Source organism: Odontesthes bonariensis, chromosome 19 (assembly GCF_027942865.1).
Source record: "Odontesthes bonariensis isolate fOdoBon6 chromosome 19, fOdoBon6.hap1, whole genome shotgun sequence".
NCBI classification, from domain to species: domain Eukaryota; kingdom Metazoa; phylum Chordata; class Actinopteri; order Atheriniformes; family Atherinopsidae; genus Odontesthes; species Odontesthes bonariensis.
Window position 1 is genome coordinate 20566437 of NC_134524.1, and position 19187 is coordinate 20585623.

At 42.7% G+C, this 19187-nt stretch overlaps 3 protein-coding genes across 3 annotated transcripts; all 3 read right to left on the minus strand.

The window, feature by feature from the left end:
• Positions 1–2523: 2523 nt before the first annotated feature.
• Positions 2524–3592, minus strand: LOC142369389 (uncharacterized). Its single transcript, XM_075451750.1, has 5 exons — positions 3540–3592; positions 3083–3427; positions 2883–2993; positions 2755–2789; positions 2524–2663 (listed from the first exon to the last, which is right to left on the minus strand). The coding sequence occupies exons 1-5, from the start codon at positions 3580–3582 to the stop codon at positions 2544–2546; spliced, it is 654 nt and encodes a 217-aa protein (XP_075307865.1). The 5' UTR covers positions 3583–3592; the 3' UTR covers positions 2524–2543.
• Positions 3593–7016: 3424 nt separating this feature from the next.
• Positions 7017–8822, minus strand: LOC142369388 (uncharacterized). The gene is made up of 5 exons (XM_075451749.1): positions 8759–8822; positions 8250–8594; positions 8050–8160; positions 7922–7956; positions 7017–7162 (listed from the first exon to the last, which is right to left on the minus strand). Exons 1-5 carry the CDS (start codon positions 8799–8801, stop codon positions 7043–7045), a joined length of 654 nt encoding a protein of 217 aa, XP_075307864.1. The 5' UTR covers positions 8802–8822; the 3' UTR covers positions 7017–7042.
• A 1217-nt stretch (positions 8823–10039) lies between these two features.
• LOC142369393 (uncharacterized) lies at positions 10040–11074 on the minus strand. Its single transcript, XM_075451753.1, has 5 exons — positions 11041–11074; positions 10575–10919; positions 10394–10485; positions 10250–10303; positions 10040–10163 (listed from the first exon to the last, which is right to left on the minus strand). The coding sequence occupies exons 1-5, from the start codon at positions 11072–11074 to the stop codon at positions 10044–10046; spliced, it is 645 nt and encodes a 214-aa protein (XP_075307868.1). The 3' UTR covers positions 10040–10043.
• Positions 11075–19187: the final 8113 nt, after the last annotated feature.

A 19187-nucleotide genomic window follows, 5' to 3' on the forward strand; every position in this document is an offset into this window, starting at 1 on the left:
AACACTTCGGCCATTTGCCTTAAGCTCCCTGCTTCCATGCGCATCCATCCCAAGTTCAATGTTCCTTTGATTAAACCATTATCTTCCAGTCCAGTAGCCCTTGCCCTCTCTCCCTTCGTACTGTTTTCCACGTAACTGCCTCGCCTTTATCCTGGATATCCCCGCCGGCTATTTCCAACAACCTGCCTGCTCGGCTCCAAAACCGACACAGCCAGCCCCATTCCCTTATTCACGGACTTCCTCCTTCTCATAAATAAAGACTATTTACTTCTTTTGGATTATCTCCCACCATTACGGAGGATCCCTCTAATCCTCTCCCTCTTCCTGCAGAATCTCCAAGTGTCTGGATCCTACCCCGACTATCTACCCCAACTAATTCTAATAAATCCTTTTACCCGCATCTTATCCAGTCTGTAGTTGAGTCCGAATTCTTTGATGGCCTGGGATAAAGCCGTGACAGAAACGACACCTGACATGACGTCTTACTCTTCCACGGGCAAACCACCTGTACACCCTTCAGTGCTGTCTGCCCCTGCTTTACACCAACAGGCAACTCCTGTCTCTCGGTGAGAGAGAAATCTAGCAAAAAAAGTTTTGAGGGGCTGATCGACAGTGAACAAGGACTTCTGTGGCAGACTCTGGCGGACAAAGCCCCGCAAGAAATGCAACAGGTTGGAAGTATTGAGCCTTCCTCTATCGTCTGGGCTTAACCAGTTTTCATGGTCCCAAAAAAGGTGAAAGTGTCATGTTGCCTTTAAGTTTTCAGACCCACATGCAGAATCAACACGGAAAACCAGTAGATTTGAATGCTTTATTGCTGGGACAACAGGGATCCCGAAAACAGGACAAGGGATGTTAAATGGTGGTGAAGTCTGAGGAAGGGAAGCAGACGGATTAGCGGTTGTAGATGGGTCTTTAGCAGATGACTGAAGGATAAGCTTACTTGGTTGTTGAAGGGGGGGAGACGTGGACGGGGTAGAAGATAGATGTGGAAGGTCTGCAGAAGGTTCCCTTGGTGGTCCAAGGAGGGGTGAGAGGAGTCCGGGAGGATAAGGTCTGCTGGAGGCGTCGCGCTGGAGAGTGGGCAGACAGAGGAAGGAGGTATGAGACAGCTGTTTGCTAGTTGCGTCTTTGCGGGAAGGTTGAGGACAGACTGGGCTCTCGGATTGTTCTGGAGGAAAAAAACAGGTTCCACATGAAAGTGCACAAGAAGTTCAGGATTCACAAGAATGCAAAAATCTTATTCGACAACTCGATACAGGTTCTGGCTGGAAGTACCGTCTGGGTAAATCATCTGGCGACGCGAGGTGATCATCCTTCTTCTTTTAAGCACCAGCCAGCTTGATGATGGATTGGCCTCAGGTGTGCAACCACTCAGAACTGGCTCACTCTCCAGTGAAGATCCTCTCTACAGCCAGATCGCTCACTCACCCAAAAACATCAAATCCTAACAGAAAGATGACTAGAGGTTCTGTGTGCACTTTAGGCCACTTGACAAGGTGACAGAAAAAGATCAATTTCCCCTCACCCGCATAGATGAGACGGTAGAAAACTGTTGAGGGAAAACTGTACAAGGAATCCTGCTCTTAAACCTGTGAAAAGACAGTAATATACTCCATGCTGGTGTTACCACTATCTCGGACAGGACCCCTAGATCTGGCCCCGAAACAAGCTGGTCTGACAGACAGAGGCGAATTGCGACCAACTTCTTTACATACATGCTTGAGTTCGTTGAGAAGAACATTGCTGCTTTCGGGATGCAGTTTCTTTCATGTAATGGCCATTTACCACATAATGTGGGATCAGTTTACATATGAAACCTTCCTGAATTTCAACCACAAAAAAGGGTCGAGAGATTCATTTTGTGCCCTCTTTCCTTCCCTCTCCATCACCTATTTAAAAGAATAAACATCAGACTGGCTCAAAAACTAAACTATTAACTCAAAAGTTTACTTTTTTTTGCATGTTTTTGAATACCAATAGCAATACCATTAATGGCCCCCCATATTAGACATGGGGCTTGAAACAGAATCGATTCATGATCATGGTCACTGATAAATTGAAACTCAAATACTTAACAGTTAATAGCAAAAATAAATAAAGATGTTTTTGAGCGTTTATGTTGAAGAGAGGTGAGAGGAAATCTTCCTGTGGTTCGAATGTTGTTTTCATTGTCTGCTGCTACAGTGGAAAAAAGTAATGTTCGTTGGTGAAGAGGAAAGCTTGATGTTATTCGGCTGTGGTCAGATCATACTGTGCTGTCTCTTCCTCTTAATCAACACGCGTAACTCTCTTTTTATTCCGCTGCAGAAGCCCTCAACTTTCTCTGCGCTGCCATCAGAGGCTCCACCTTCATGAAACACCAGCCATGTTGTTATGTTCACAGATAAATGAAGAATTTCAATGAACACAGAATTTATGATTAAACTACATTGTCTTTTTATTGGCACTGCAATTCATCCAAACGCAAAAAACCCAACATCAGATGAGTATAACAAAGGATTATTTTCTCTCTGAGCTTCTGTCAGTATGGGTGTGTGAGTCTATCTTGTGGCAGCGTACACCACATGTGGCTCCAGCTCTCTGTCTTGCACCGGCCTTCTGCTCCTTTCTGCTTTGGGACGGAAACCCACTGCTGCATAGTTCAGGGCCTCAGAGGGCATCTGTAAATGAAAGTAGTTACAGTCACTAAGTAAACCACCTAATATATGATTATTAAAAAAACAAGATATAATTAAATCAGGGGGTGATTACCTCACTGTATTGTGGATTCTGTTTGTCACTTTGAGCTGAATGACAACAACAGTTAATCTGGTCGGTTATTCGTTTCACAGCTCAGCGTTTGTAAATGTTCTAAATCTCCAACAAAAATGAAAACTTACCTGTATGAAATGTCCTGATTCTGACAACCAGGCAGATGATGATTATTACAAGGAAAACGGTTCCACCGCCCAGGATTATGATCAGCTGCTTTGTTGACCAATTAAACACATCTACAGGAGAGACAGCTACAATTTGTACACAGCAGCATTGGTTTGGAATCATTTGACAGTGACTGAAATATTAATTACATCAATCTTACCTCGAACCTGTAAATGTGTTGCACTGAAAATGATTGAGAATCCATCTGTCTTACATCCACAGAAATACAGTCCAGAGTCGGAGAAATCCACTTGTTTGATATTCAGAAAAAGGTTTGTGGTGTTGGATGTCATCTTAAATTTACTCTTTGGAAATCCATCACAAAGTGAAGCATTGGACTCAGAACTGTACATATATGAGATGCGGCTGGCATTGGGTCTGTTCGCCAGTTTGAACCAAAAGATGTGAATAATAATGCTGCTAAAGTTGGAGCACAGCAGTGTGACTTCTTCACCAGGCTGGACCTCCACAGTGTGAAACTCCGACACTGACGCAGAGATCCAACCTGAAACAAACCAACAGATGAAGCATTCATGAATTCAAAATTCAACCAGAACGAAGTAATCACGATACAGAAAAAATAAATCGTACCAATAAAAACATGTTGGTGTACTTACTGAAGCTGCAGAGCAAAGCCAGCATCAAGGTGAAGCTCATCATTGTGCACACGACAGGACTCTGTCAGTGTGATGTTAGAAAGTGAACTGTGCTCCAGTTACTGTAGTCACTGTAAGGAGGTGGGCTGTTCTTTCAGCTATTGGACAGCTCACGCTGACACTGAGAATTATTTTAAGAAAACAGTTACAAACTAAAACTTGTAAGAAGAAGACATGATCATTTCCTTGTATAATAATGCTTTGGTTAATCCACATAATATTGAGCTAAAGGTTTAAACACTAGAAAAGTTTCATAAAACTGTACAGAAAATACTTCAGTTGGACATTTAATGCTTGATCTTTAATGCAGATTATTCTTAACTGGTAACAACATGACATTATTGATGAGTATTGAGTTTTAATTTCATCATTGTAAAATTAAACGATTAAGAAATCTTCTTTGGTTATAATTTTTATAAAGCAGACTTACTTTCAAACACACGTGAGTCGACCATACACTCAGATCTCTTAAAGTCCAGCAGTGAGTAGCTCAAAGAAAATATTCATACCCTTGAAAATTAACTTTAATAGTGCTAAAGTTAAGTCATTTATAGACTTGGCAACAGCAAAATTGCATTTAGAACTTTCAACTGCTGTGGTTTTGAAAATATAACGTCTGAAAATGTTCAGCCTTTAACACAATGAATGCTTTGATATGAGGAGGCGCAGATGTCACCCTGCAAGAAGAAAGTGTTCAATACAGAGTAGTGATGTGAGTTTGAATGTGCTAAATGTGACGCTTTGAGGTTTTAAGCTCCTGAAGACTTCAGTACATGTAGCTCTTCTAAGTGAAATAACAGTGTTGGTAGCTTTTAGTAGTGCAGTTCCATTGTTAGGTTGACCTGTCTTTATAATCAACTTGTGTTACTATTTCACATCTGTCAAACAATATTATCTTTGGCATTTTTCATTCATACAACTTAAGACTGAAGAAAAGCTATATAAGGCCTTCAGAAAGCCTGGAAAACTATAAAAACATTTCTCAGAACAACTATCATGCAGCTCAACTTTCATGCAGCCCTCTCCTCCCCATTTCCACCTCCTCCAGATGCCAGAGGAACCTTCTCTAAAGTCTCTGTCAACTCCTAACTGCTCATCAACCACCAGATTCCACAACAAACCAAACTCATTAGATCTGGGACTACCCAACACCGGTGGAACAACTATTTTGTGGTACTATAATTTGTAGTTTATCTGGTCTACGATGACACCAAACATCTTTCAGAGTTCTGCAGCTTACTCCATTTGTTTTTTACGATCTGGCTTGTTGGATGCAAAACATAACAGGGAGACTTAACATGAGAAGTTTAGTTCCTTGTTTAATTTTAAAAGCCAGCCGGCATTAACTTTCAACACACACTACCAGCAGTGTTGAACTCCCACTTTCAGGTATGCTTTATGCACACCTTTGCTGACACTTTAAGAATGTCCTCTGAACATTTGGAGATGATTTCTGCACATATCACCTCCTGAGGGATCATATGCAAAAAAAGAGTTTGTGCGGAAGTCCGAATTACACTGAAGAGTGTATACTTGAGAGTGGATTTGGTGAGAAAAAAAAGTCATTTTTTTTTTATCATCATTTTTTAAACAAGTATGATTGAGTGTATCCTCTTCTTTCGCAAAAACAACTCAACAGCAGACAGTGGATGGATCAATGTCAGCATGTTGTTCGCAAAGATCTGACACTGAGGGCAAAATCCATCCCTGCGCTTTTTTCTCCCGACGTCTGTGTCCAGTGGAGAAAAATTACAACTTGGGGAATAGAGAACTCTTTTAAACTCCATTAAATGAAGCTGGAGTACCCAGAGAGAACCCATGCATACATGGGCAGAACATGCAAACTCCACACAGAAAGGCCCCAGCTGGGAGTTGAACCTGGAACCTTCAAGCTGTGAGGTGATGGTGCTAACCACCACACCACCGTGCAGCCCCTAACATCAATCCAATTAATTTAAATAATTTGTTTATAATTTGTGATACTCTATCGTCATTGGTATATGTATGGATCAACAGACTCAAGTTGTCAAATAAATGATTAAATCCTTTTTACATTTATTCTAATAATTTGGACTCCGAGTTTCAGTGAAGTTACAGCTGCTGTGAACTTGTAACTTTTGTCTTGTTTTATTTTGGTGTTTTTGTCTCATCATTTCCTGTTTTATTTTGATAAGTAACTGTCCTATCATTTCAGGTCACTTGCCCTTCCTCATGTGTCTCCGGTCTGATTGTCTCCCTGACTCCTAATGGTTTCCACCCGTTCCCTTTCCCCTGTGTTCATATAGTCTGCGTCTCCCTTTGTCTTGTGCCAGCGTGTCATCTTCTCAACCATAGACCTTGTCTTTATATTTACCCTGCTTATCTCGCCTTTTTCAAGTCACAGTTCTACAGCCTCCTTACGAGTGATTTTTGGTTTTGTCATTTTCATAGTTTAGTTTCTTAATTAAAGTAAGTTTCATAGCCATTTATGTTCCCTCCCCAGGAGTGATTTTTGTTTGGAATGAATAAAGTCTGCCCTTCAGCCAACTCTCTGCATCTGAGTCCCCTCTTATGTCCAAGCCTGACAACTTTCTCTAATTCATGACCTGGAATATTTTTAGTGTCATAAAACGAGTTAGTGATGTTCATCTGGGGTTCATTTGTATCTGTTTTCTTAAAATTGTTCTTAGTGGCAGTCACTGGATAACTGAAAGAACAGCCCACTTTCTTACAGTGACTACAGTAGCTGGAGCACAGTTTATCAGCTGCACTTGAGAACACCTGTTGGTACTGATGACAGTCAAAATGATCTTTTAGCAAGAGAGATCTGAGGGGTTTAACAGGAAGAGACGGCACAGAGTGGTCTGACTACACCTGAACATCATGAGGCCTGTCTGACACGCACAGAAAAGGATAATGATTTTGTAAATCTTAAATAACTGATTATTTAATCACCTGTGTCTCTGCATTCGTACATTTAATAACAGGGTGAAAAACAGAGAGAGCCGATTCAATGGTGGCAGAAACTTCTGCACCATAGCACATTGGTACTTTCCTCCGTGGGAACAGAAGCAGTTGTCTTCAACAACAGGAAGATTGCACTTTGACCTCTGCAACATAACCACGCAGCAACACCTTTAAGTCTCAGCAGCCACACGCCCCTCAGTTTGAATTACTTGATGGTATTCGGCTGTGGTCAGACCTGTGCTGCGAAATCACACGTGTGTCTCTCTTTTGATTCCCCATCAGCACATCTCAACTTTCTCTGCGCTGCCATCAGAGAGCTCACAGGCTCCTCCTCCATCAAACACCAGCCATGTTGTTATGTTCACAGATAAATGAAGAATTTCAATGAACACAGAATTGAATTAGATTGTCTTTTTATTGTCCTTGTAATTACTCAAAATACACAAAACCCAACAATCAGATGAGTATAACAAAGGATTATTTTCTCTCTGAGCTTCTGTCAGTATGGGTGTGTGAGTCTATCTTGTGGCAGCGTACACCACATGTGTCTCCAGCTCTCTGTCTTGCACCGGCCTTCTGCTCCTTTCTGCTTTGGGACGGAAACCCACTGCTGCATAGTTCAGGGCCTCAGAGGGCATCTGTAAATGAAAGTAGTTACAGTCACTAAGTAAACAACCTAATATATGATTATTAAAAAAATTAGATATAATTAAAGGGATAGTTCGCCTCTTTTTACATGAAGCTGTATGACATCCCATATTAGCAATATCATTTATGAACATTGACTTACCCCTGCTGCGTCCTGTGAGCCGAGTTCCAGTCTCGTTTTGGCGTTGACAAAGGTAGTCCGGCTAGTTTGCTAGGGTCCCCAAAATAAAGCGTTTTGCTTCTCAAAACAATATGCATTCAAAAGAGTAATACATTTGCATCACAAAATCGTTCAACAGAAAAAGTCAGACCTCACAATCGCTTGGTGCTATTTTCTCTCCCTTCGTATCACTGCGTGCTGTGTAAACCGTGCAGACCGAAGTGCAGACCGAGCAGTAAACACCGTAACAGGTGCGGCTATCGCTAGGTGGCTGAACAAATTGATATGAAGGGAGGCAAAAATAGCGCCAAGCGATTGTGAGGTCTGTCTTTTTCTGGCTAACGATTTTGTGATGCAAATGTATTACTCTTTTGAACGCATATTGTTTTGAGAAGCAAGACGCTTCATTTTCAGGACCCTAGCAAACTAGCCGGACTACCTTCGTCAACGCCAAAACAAGTCTGGAACTCGGCTCACAGGACGCAGCGGGGGGTAAGTCAATGTTCATAAATGATATTGCTAATATGGGATGTCATACAGCTTCATGTCAAAAGAGGCGAACTATCCCTTTAAATCAGGGGGTGATTACCTCACTGTGTTGTGGATTCTGTTTGTCACTTTGAGCTGAATGACAACAACAGTTAATCTGGTTGGTTATTCGTTTCACAGCTCAGCGTTTGTAAATGTTCTAAATCTCCAACTAAAATGAAAACTTACCTGTATGAAATGTCCTGATTCTGACAACCGGGCAGGTGATGAGTATTACAAGGAAAATGGTTCCACCGCCCAGGATTATGATCAGCGGATTTGCTGACCCATTAAACACATCTACAGGAGAAACAGCTACAATTTGTACACAGCAGCATTGGTTTGGAATCATTTGACACTGACTGATATATTAATTACATCAATCTTACCTTCAACCTGTAAATGTGTTGCACTGAAAATGACTGAGAGTTCATCTTTGTAACGTCCACAGAAATACAGTCCAGAGTCGGAGAAATCCACTTGTTTGATATTCAGAAAAAGGTTTGTGGTGTTGGATGTCATCTTAAATTTACTGTTTGGAAATCCATCACAAAGTGAAGCATTGGACTCAGAACTGAACATAGATGAGATGCGGCTGGCGTTGGGTCCGTTGGCCAGTTTGAACCAAATGATGTGACTAGGAAGGCTGCTAAAGTTGGAGCACAGCAGTGTGACTTCTTCACCAGGCTGGACCTCCACAGTGTGAAACTCCGACACTGACGCAGAGATCCAACCTGAAACAAACCAACAGATGAAGCATTCATGAAGTCAAAATTCAACAAGAAACTAACAATGACTTCAACTCATGTTATTAGTGAACAGTTTGTATCACTTCTGTTGGATTACTACAGACAAACAGCTAGAAAGTTTTCAAATAAAAACATGTTGGTGTACTTACTGAAGGTGCAGAGCAAAGCCAGCATCAAGGTGAAGCTCATCATTGTGCACACGACAGGACTCTGTCAGTGTGATGTTAGAAAGTGAACTGTGCTCCAGTTACTGTAGTCACTATAAGGAGGTGGGCTGTTCTTTCAGCTATTGGACTGCTCGCACTGATCAAAAGCCTGACGATAGAAGAACATTTACAAATGAATCTCTAATGAACATCAGTTCAATCATTTATTCCCCCTTTTAAATAAAAGATAAATAAAGTGCTTCATTTACCTGATTGATTTATAGAATTGGAAACATGTTTGAATATAGCAGAAGTGTAATTAACTTTGCTACAAATCTCCATATTGTTTGATTTTTTTTGGGGGGGGGCTTTTTATGCCTTTAATGATAGGACAGTTGGAGAGAGACAGGAAGCAGGGGCCAGAGAGAGGGGGAATACATGCAGCAAGGGGCCATCCGGTGCAGGACTTGAACCAGGGATTGCTGCAGTGAGGACTGTAGCCTCTGTACATGGAGCGGCTGCTTAACCCACTACGCCACTGACCGCCCCCACATTGTTTGATTTTTAACCAACTGCTGCTTGTGAAGTGAGTCTCAAGTTTATGACAAACGTTGCAAAAGTGACCACATCAGCAAGAGCAGTTTGAATCTCACCTGGCGAATGGTAATAACTGGATTAATGTTTGCCAGATCCAGAAGGCTCACAGATATGTCACAGTGGAGATGGATGGACCTTCACCTGCTGTGGTTCTGAATCTCTGTAACATCTGAAAACGTGCAGCTTTCAGCAGAGTGAATGCTTTGATATGAGGCTGCTTACGGTTCACTTTGTTAGAGGCAAGTGTTCAACACAGTGCAGTGATGTGAGCTTGTGTTAGCAGCGGGCATGTTCAGTGTGACTTGATCTGATGAGCAGTGACGCAGTTAGAGGCTTTTAAAAAACTACCCAAACTGATATTTTCTTTCCATCTGAGACAGACTTGATGGGGCTGTGCTGTCTCTTCCTCTTAATCAACATGTGTAACTCTCTTTTTAGTCCCCTGCAGAAGACCTCAACTTTCTCTGCGCTGCCATCAGAGAGCTCACAGGCTCCTCCTCCATCAAACACCAGCCATGTTGTTATGTTCACAGATAAAGGAAGAATTTCAATGAACACAGAATTTATGATTAAACTACATTGTCTTTTTATTGGCACTGCAATTCATCCAAACACAAAAAACCCAACAATCAGATGAGTATAACAAAGGATTATTCTCTCTCTGAGCTTCTGTCAGTATGGGTGTGTGAGTCTATCTTGTGGCAGCGTACACCACATGTGGCTCCAGCTCTCTGTCTTGCACCGGCCTTCTGCTCCTTTCTGCTTTGGGACGGAAACCCACTGCTGCATAGTTCAGGGCCTCAGAGGGCATCTGTAAATGAAAGTAGTTACAGTCACTACGTAAACAATATATGATTATTAAAAAAACAAGATATAATAAAATCAGGGGGTGATTACCTCACTGTGTTGTGGATTCTGTTTGTCACTTTGAGCTGAATGACAACAGTTAATCTGGTCGGTTATTCGTTTCACAGCTCAGCGTGTGTAAATGTTCTAAATCTCCAACTAAAATGAAAACTTGCCTGTATGAAATGTCCTGACTCTGACAACCAGGCAGATGATGAGTATTACAAGGAAAATGGTTCCACCGCCCAGGATTATGATCAGCGGATTTGTTGACCCATTAAACACATCTACAGGAGAGACAGCTACAATTTGTACACAGCAGCATTGGTTTGGAATCATTTGACAGTGACTGAAATATTAATGACATCAATCTTACCTTGAACCTGTAAATATGTTGCACTGAAAATGACTGAGAATCCATCTGTCTTACATCCACAGAAATACAGTCCAGAGTCGGAGAAATCCACTTGTTTGATATTCAGAAAAAGGTTTGTGGTGTTGGATGTCATCTTAAATTTACTCTTTGGAAATCCATCACAAAGTGAAGCATTGGACTCAGAACTGTACATATATGAGATGCGGCTGGCATTGGGTCTGTTCGCCAGTTTGAACCAAAAGATGTGAGTAGGAAGGCTGCTAAAGTTGGAGCACAGCAGTGTGACTTCTTCACCAGGCTGGACCTCCACAGTGTGAAACTCCGACACTGACGCAGAGATCCAACCTGAAACAAACCAACAGATGAAGCATTCATGAAGTCAAAATTCAACCAGAACGAAGTAATCACGATACAGAAAACATAAATTGTACAAATAAAAACACGTTGGTGTACTTACTGAAGCTGCAGAGCAAAGCCAGCATCAAGGTGAAGCTCATCATTGTGCACACGACAGGACTCTGTCAGTGTGATGTTAGAAAGTGAACTGTGCTCCAGTTACTGTAGTCACTATAAGGAGGTGGGCTGTTCTTTCTGTTATCCAACCGCTCACGCTGACACTGAGAATGATTTTAAGAAAACAGTTACAAACTAAAACTTGTAAGAAAACATGATCATTTCCTTGTATAATAATGCTTTGGTTAATCCACATAATGTTGAGCTAAAGGTTTAAACACTAGAAAAGATTTATAAAACTGTACAGAAAGTACTTCAGTTGGACATTTAATGCTTGATCTTTAATGCAGATTATTCTTAACTGGTAACAACATGACATTATTGATGAGTATTGAGTTTTAATTTCATCATTGTAAAATTAAACGATTTAGAAATCTTCTTTGGTTATAATTTTTATAAAGCAGACTTACTTTCAAACACACGTGAGTCGACCATACACTCAGATCTCTTAAAGTCCAGCAGTGAGTAGCTCAAAGAAAATATTCATACCCTTGAAAATTAACTTTAATAGTGCTAACGTTAAGTCATTTATAGACTTGGCAACAGCAAAATTGCATTTAGAACTTTCAACTGCTGTGGTTTTGAAAATATAACATCTGAAAATGTTCAGCCTTTAACACAATGAATGCTTTGATATGAGGAGGCGCAGATGTCACCCTGCAAGAAGAAAGTGTTCAATAAAGAGTAGTGATGTGAGTTTGAATGTGCTAAATGTGACGCTTTGAGGTTTTAAGCTCCTGAAGACTTCAGTACATGTAGCTCTTCTAAGTGAAATAACAGTGTTGGTAGCTTTTAGTAGTGCAGTTCCATTGTTAGGTTGACCTGTCTTTATAATCAACTTGTGTTACTATTTCACATCTGTCAAACAATATTATCTTTGGCATTTTTCATTCATACAACTTAAGACTGAAGAAAAGCTATATAAGGCCTTCAGAAAGCCTGGAAAACTGTAAAAACATTTCTCAGAACAACTATCATGCAGCTCAACTTTCATGCAGCCCTCTCCTCCCCATTTCCACCTCCTCCAGATGCCAGAGGAACCTTCTCTAAAGTCTCTGTCAACTCCTAACTGCTCATCAATCACCAGATTCCACAACAAACCAAACTTATTAGATCTGGGACTACCCAACACCGGTGGAACAACTATTTTGTGGTACTATAATTTGTAGTTTATCTGGTCTACGATGACACCAAACATCTTTCAGAGTTCAGCAGCTTACTCCATTTGTTTTTTACGATCTGGCTTGTTGGATGCAAAACATAACAGGGAGACTTAACATGAGAAGTTTAGTTCCTTGTTTAATTTTAAAAGCCAGCCGGCATTAACTTTCAACACACACTACCAGCAGTGTTGAACTCCCACTTTCAGGTATGCTTTATGCACACCTTTGCAGGTGCAGCTAATGAAACCAATTAGAACAATTTAGCCCTCGCACCACCCAAAGACTCTTGCTCTGCCACTGCAAGGCCGCTGAGGCTAGTGGAAGTCTGAATTCTTTGCTGACACTTTAAGAATGTCTTCTGAACATTTGGAGATGATTTCTGCACATATCACCTCCTGAGGGATCATATGCAAAAAAAGAGTTTGTGCGGAAGTCCGAATTACACTGAAGAGTGTATACTTGAGAGTGGATTTGGTGAGAAAAAAAAAAATCTTTTTTTTATCATAAGATGATTTTTTAAACAAGTATGATTGAGTGTATCCTCTTCTTTCGCAAAAACAACACAACTGCAGACAGTGGATGGATCAATGTCAGCATGTTGTTCGCAAAGATCTGGATCTTAATCTTGGATCCCGACCCAGGCACCGCCGCTTTGTTGCTGCTGTAATTCACTGGAGCCACACTGCTAGGTTTGCATGCCATCCTGAAATTCAGCACGCTACCATTCTCCTTCAACGCTACTTTTGATGTCGCTCCTTGGAAACTGATTCCAAGGAATGCGTTAATGCTTGTTTCATATGTAATGAAGTAAAAGCGTTAATCGTCCCTCGTCTGGCTTATTGCAACCTCCTGGTCCCTGGTCGGCCCTGGTCACACATCTCATTGGATGTTGTTACTGGATTACCCCCTATCCCAAGGTAAAACCACCATACTCACCAGTATTGATCGCTTTTCCAAGTCAGCTCATTTCATTTACCTGGATAAACTCCCCTCTGCTGCTGAAACCGCTGACATGCTTGTTAATCATGTTTTCCGTCTCCATGGCATCCCAGCTGAGGTAGTGTCCGTCCGGGGACCCCGGTTTGTCTCTCAGGTATGGCTAACCTTCTGCAATGCTCTAGGTGCCAAGGTTTCCCTCAGTTCTGGTTATCAGCCTCAGTCTAATGGACAGACGGAACGACTGAATCAGGAGCTTGAGGTCGCACTCCGCTGCATTTCCACTAACAACCCCTCTTCCTGGAGTCGACATTTACCTTGGATCGAATATGCTCATAACTCTCTCACATCCTCTGCCACAGGTCTGTCACCATTTGAAGCATCACTTGGATACCAACCACCACTGTTCCCTGAGGAGGAGAGGGATTTGGAGGTCCCCTCCGTTCAGCATCATTTCCAGCGCATTCAGTGCATATGGACCCAGACCCGGGGACCCTCTGTTATTCACTGTGGAACGTAATCGCTGTCTTGCGGACCGTCACCATATTCCTGCTCCTCAATACATCCCCGGCCAAAGAGTCTGGTTAGCCGCAAAGGACATACCCCTGAAATCCACCTCCAAAAAACTGGCTCCCAAATACATTGGCCCCTTTGAAATAGAATCCATCATTAACACTTCGGCTGTTTGCCTCAAGCTCCCTGCTTCCATGCGCATCCATCCATCGCTCCATGTTTCTTTAATTAAACCATTATCTTCCAGTCCAGTAGCCCTTGCCCTCTCTCCCTTGGTACTGGTTTCTTCGTACCTGCCTCACCTTTATCCTGGATGTCCCGCCGGCCATTTCCAGCAACCTGCCTGCTTACCCCACCGCCGATTCAGATCCAAAACAGACACAGCCAGCCCCCATCCCTCATTCACGGACTTCCTCCTTCTCATAAATAAGGACTATTTACTCCTTTTGGACTATCTCCCACCATTACGGAGGATCACTTTAACCCTCTCTTTCTTCCTGCAGAATCTCCAAGTGTCTGGATCCTACCCCGACTATCTACCCCAACTAATTCTAATAAATCATTTTACCATTTATCTTATCCAGTCTGTAGTTGAGTCCGAATTCTTTGATGGCCTGTGCTCAAGCCGTGACAGAAACGACACTTGACATGGCGTCTTACCCTTCCAGGGGAAAACCACCTGTACACCCTTCAGTGCTGTCTGCCCCCGCTTTACACCAACATGCAACTCCTGTCTCTCAGTGAGTGAGAGAAATCTAGCAAAAACAATTTTGAGGGGCTGACCGACAGTGAACAAGGACTTCTGTGGCAGACTCTGGCGGACAACGCCCTGCAAGAAATGCAACAGGTTGGAATTATTGAGCCTTCCTCTATCCTCTGGGCTTAAGAAGTTTTCATGGTCCCAAAAAAGGTGAAAGATGACTAGAGGTTCTGTGTACACTTTAGGCCACTTGACAAGGTGACAGAAAAAGATCAATTTCCCCTCACCCGCTTAGATGAGATGGTAGAAAACTGTTGAGGGGAAACTGTACAAGGAATCCTGCTCTTAAACCTGTGAAAAGACAGTAATATACCCCATGCTGGTGTTACCACCATCTCGGACAGGACCCCTACCCTGGCCCCCAAACAAGCTGGTCAACATGACAGAGGTGAATTGTGACCAACTTCTTTACATACATGCTTGAGTTCGGTGAGGAGAACATTGCTGCTTTCAGGATGCAGTTTCTTTCATGTAATGGCCATTTAGCACATAATGTGGTGACCAGAACTTGGGATCAGTTTACATGTGAAACCTTCCTGAATTTCAACCACGAAAAAGGGTCGAGAGATTAATATTCGGCCCTCCTTCCTTCCCTCTCCATCACCTATTCAGAAGAATAAACATCAGACTGGCTCAAAAACTGCACTATTTACTCAAAAGTTTACTGACCTCACTGAAAAGTAAATTTTTTTTAACACATTTTTCAATACCAATAGCAATACCATTAATGGCCCCCCATATTAGACATGGGGCTTGAAACAGAATCAATTCATGATGATGGTCACTGATAAATTGAAACTCAAATACTTTACAGATAATAGCAAAAATATATGTAACCCACACACTAAAAGTGTATGGTCACGAATAGATTAATGCTGCGCGAGTTAATTTTTTATCCTTGGCGGCACTTGTAGAGACTGCAGGCCCTATCCTCTGCTTTTGTGTATGTGAGGGACAAGCACGAGGAAGAAAAAAAAACGAGCATAACGAGAGAGCCCAGCCATGTGAGCGGTGAGATACAAAGCACAGAGGAAATTCTAAAGAAAAAAAGAATCGAGGATGAAGTGTGCGAGAGGGAGTGCTGCATGGTGTATATCGCTGACATTGACGGGGCTGGATAATTGTAACTTACTGTGGAAACTCCGGTGAGTGATATCAATGATATGTGAAGCTAATGGCTAGCAAGATCGTCGGCTAGCAAATTTCTCATATTAGCATTATTTAGCATAGTAGAACGTCGGTTAAAACCAGTTGGAGTATTTAGATGTTGAATTCATGTTATTTAGTAAAATGTGTTCATTAATTCATATTGAAAGTGTTGTTAAAATTGATTACATGTTAAAAGATGTTACTCTGTTACCTAGAGAATGCTCTAATTTTACAAGTGGAGATTTGAAGAAATTCATTGACCCACTGCTTGAGGTCTCCACATTGGCGTTGGTTGCGCCTGATTTGCGCTCCAACACTGATTTGCCAGTATTGATAGGCACAAATGTGCTTGTTGTGCTGTATAGTGAGCATTGTCAGGACAGAGCTACATCTGACATTTCCTCTGTCTATAGTTTTAGACAGATATTGAGAACTCTCAAACTCAGACATACAGCAAAAACCACAGGAAAGATTGGCCTGGTGACATTAAAGAATAACAAACAACATGTCATTCCAGCACGTGACAGGGTCTGTCTTGAAGGCTCACTTAAAGCCAGAAATCCCATGGGTGAGAAATGGGCAGTAATGGAGCAACCTTGTTCATCTGCCTTACCTGGGGGAATCTTTGTTGACTGCTGTCTTATCACGTTGCCTGATCATGGCTCTCATACATTTCCTGTGTGGGTCAGGAATGAGACAGAGCATGATATAACACTTCCAACCAACTGTGTTCTTGCTGATCTGCATGGAGCCGACCAAGTTATTAACCCTCAAAGCTCTTCTGAGTCGGGCTCTGTTACTGCAGCATGTTGCAGTGCATCTGCCCAACCCTCTGGTCAGCTAAAAGAGGCTGAGTTGACATTCGATTTTGGCGAATGTCAACTCATTTGGTCATGCTACAAGGGTCAAGCACAAAATAAAGCTCAAGGATGAGGTGCCCTTTAAACAGCGATCGAGGCCCATCCATCCTAATGACTACGAGGCAGTGAAGAAGCATCTTCAGATGCTTTTGGAAGCAGGGGTGAGTTTAACCGAATGCCACAAGGAATGACCAACGCACCCAGCACCTTCCAAAGGTTGATGGAGAGGTGCATGGGGGACATTAACCTCAGGGAGGTTTTGGTGTTCCTTGATGACTTGATCGTGTTCTCAGATTCCCTAGAGGAGCATGAGGAAAGGCTGCAACATGTTCTCCAGCGGTTAAGGGAAAATGGCTTAAAGCTCTCCCCATCGAAATGCAGATTTTTCCAGACATCGGTGCGTTATTTGGGACATATTGTCTCAAGGGATGGAGTTGAGACCGATCCTGAAAAAATCGCTGCCATTAAAACCTGGCCAGTACCACAGACTCTGAAACAGCTACGATCATTCTTAGGATTTGCTGGCTACTACCGCTGCTTTATTGAATACTATTCTAAGATTGTGAAGCCTTTGAATGACCTCACAGGAGGTTATCCACCGTTGAGGAAAGGTCAAAAAACAGTTGCTTGTGCTGGCAAGTATTTCAACCCCAGGATGCCTTTTGCAGAGAGGTGGACACCTGCTTGCCAAGCAGCTTTTGAGTGTATTAAAGAGAAACTGACTTCTTCGCCCATACTGGGGTTTGCCAACCCAAAGATTCCGTATGTTCTCCATACAGACGCCAGCTCAACTGGACTAGGCGCCGCCTTGTACCAGGAGCAGGAAGGTAAAATGCGGGTAATTGCTTACGCCAGTCGGGGATTGACACCCAGTGAGAGCAGATATCCAGCTCACAAGTTGGAATTTCTGGCTCTCAAATAGTCGATTGTTGAAAACTTTCACGACTACCTTCATGGTAATTCCTTTACGGTGGTGACGGATAACAATCCATTGACCTACGTACTCACCTCAGCCAAACTGGATGCAGCAAGCCATCGGTGGTTAGCAGGCCTATCCACTTTTGACTTCCATATCAAGTACAGGGCTGGAAAAGCAAACCAGGATGCTGATGGTTTGTCACGACGACCCCATCAAGAGTTGGCTGCAGACCATGCCTCTCTTGAGGAGGCGGAACGCATCCAACAGCTCACCTCGCGCCTTCAGACATCCTCATCTGATCTCAGTTTGGATTCACATGCAGTCGCAGCAGTGTACCATAAGCATTTTCTTGATGAGACAGACAACCAGTTACCTTCCATCACATTGGTTGAGTCTCTGGCTATTCATGCTGATGCTATACCTGATGCTTATGAAGAGACATTTGGTCAAGTGACAGTGCCACTGTTCTCTGAATCTGACCTCAGGGAGCAGCAGGAAGCTGATCCAGTCATAAGTCATGTGATTCAGTTGCTGAAATCAGGTGTTGATGGTCCACGTAGCATCAAGGATGACAAGGATGTTAAGTTGATGGTAAAACAGTGGAAACGCTTTGAGATGAGGAATGGTCTTCTAACCAGGGCACGGCAATGTCATGGCCAAACAGTTTATCAGCTGGTTCTTCCAGTTGTCTTAAGACCAACAGTTTTCAAGCTCCTCCATGATGACATGGGGCACATGGGATGGGAGCGTACTCATGACCTAATAAGATCCAGGTTTTATTGGCCAAGAATGGCCGCAGACATTGAGACCCAGATCAAGAACTGCGGGCGTTGTGTGAGAAGAAAATCCCAACCTGAAAGGGCAGCACCTTTGGTGAATATCAGAACATCGCGACCATTGGAATTGGTCTGTATGGATTTCTTGTCTCTGGAGCCAGATAGCAAGAATACTAAGGATATTTTAGTCATGACAGATCATTTCACGAAATATGCTGTTGCTTTACCTACACGAGACCAGAAAGCTACAACGGTTGCAAAATGTCTCTGGGATAACTTCTTGGTACATTATGGGTACCCAGAGCGCCTTCATAGTGATCAGGGCAGAGATTTTGAATCTCGCGTCATCAAGGAGCTCTGTGCTATGACAGGTATCAGGAAGGTGAGAACTAGCCCTTATCATCCAAGGGGAAACACAGTTGAGCGGTTCAATCGTACCCTCCTCAACACACTTGGCACATTAAAGGATGAGCAGAAGGTTCATTGGCGTGACTTTGTTAAACCGCTTGCTCACGCATACAACTGCACCAAAAATGAGGTCACTGGCTTCAGCCCTTATGAATTGATGTTTGGGCGACAGCCGCGGCTACCAGTTGACTTAGCCTTTGGACTTCCAGTGAAAGATAGTGAGCCAGTGCCTCATTCCCAGTATGTCCGCCATCTCAAAGCTCGTCTGGAGGAGAGCTATCGTCTTGCCCTGGAGAACTCAGCAAAAGTAGCTGAGCGAAACAAAAAGCAGTTTGATAAGAGGGTTAGAGAAGCTACTCTCCAAATTGGTGATCTGGTCCTGGTTAGGAATCTCCGTTTACGAAATAAGCACAAACTGGCAGACAAGTGGGAGTCCACTGTGTACCGTGTTGTGAAACAAATGGGAAACTTACCTGTATACACAGTTACAGGTCACTCCACCAGACGGTGGAGATGGCCCAGACCGCACTCTTCATCGAGACCTTTTGCTCCCATGTGGTCATTTGTCTGAAACTGATGATGAAAATGCATCAGAAAGGCTAAAACCTTCCCAACG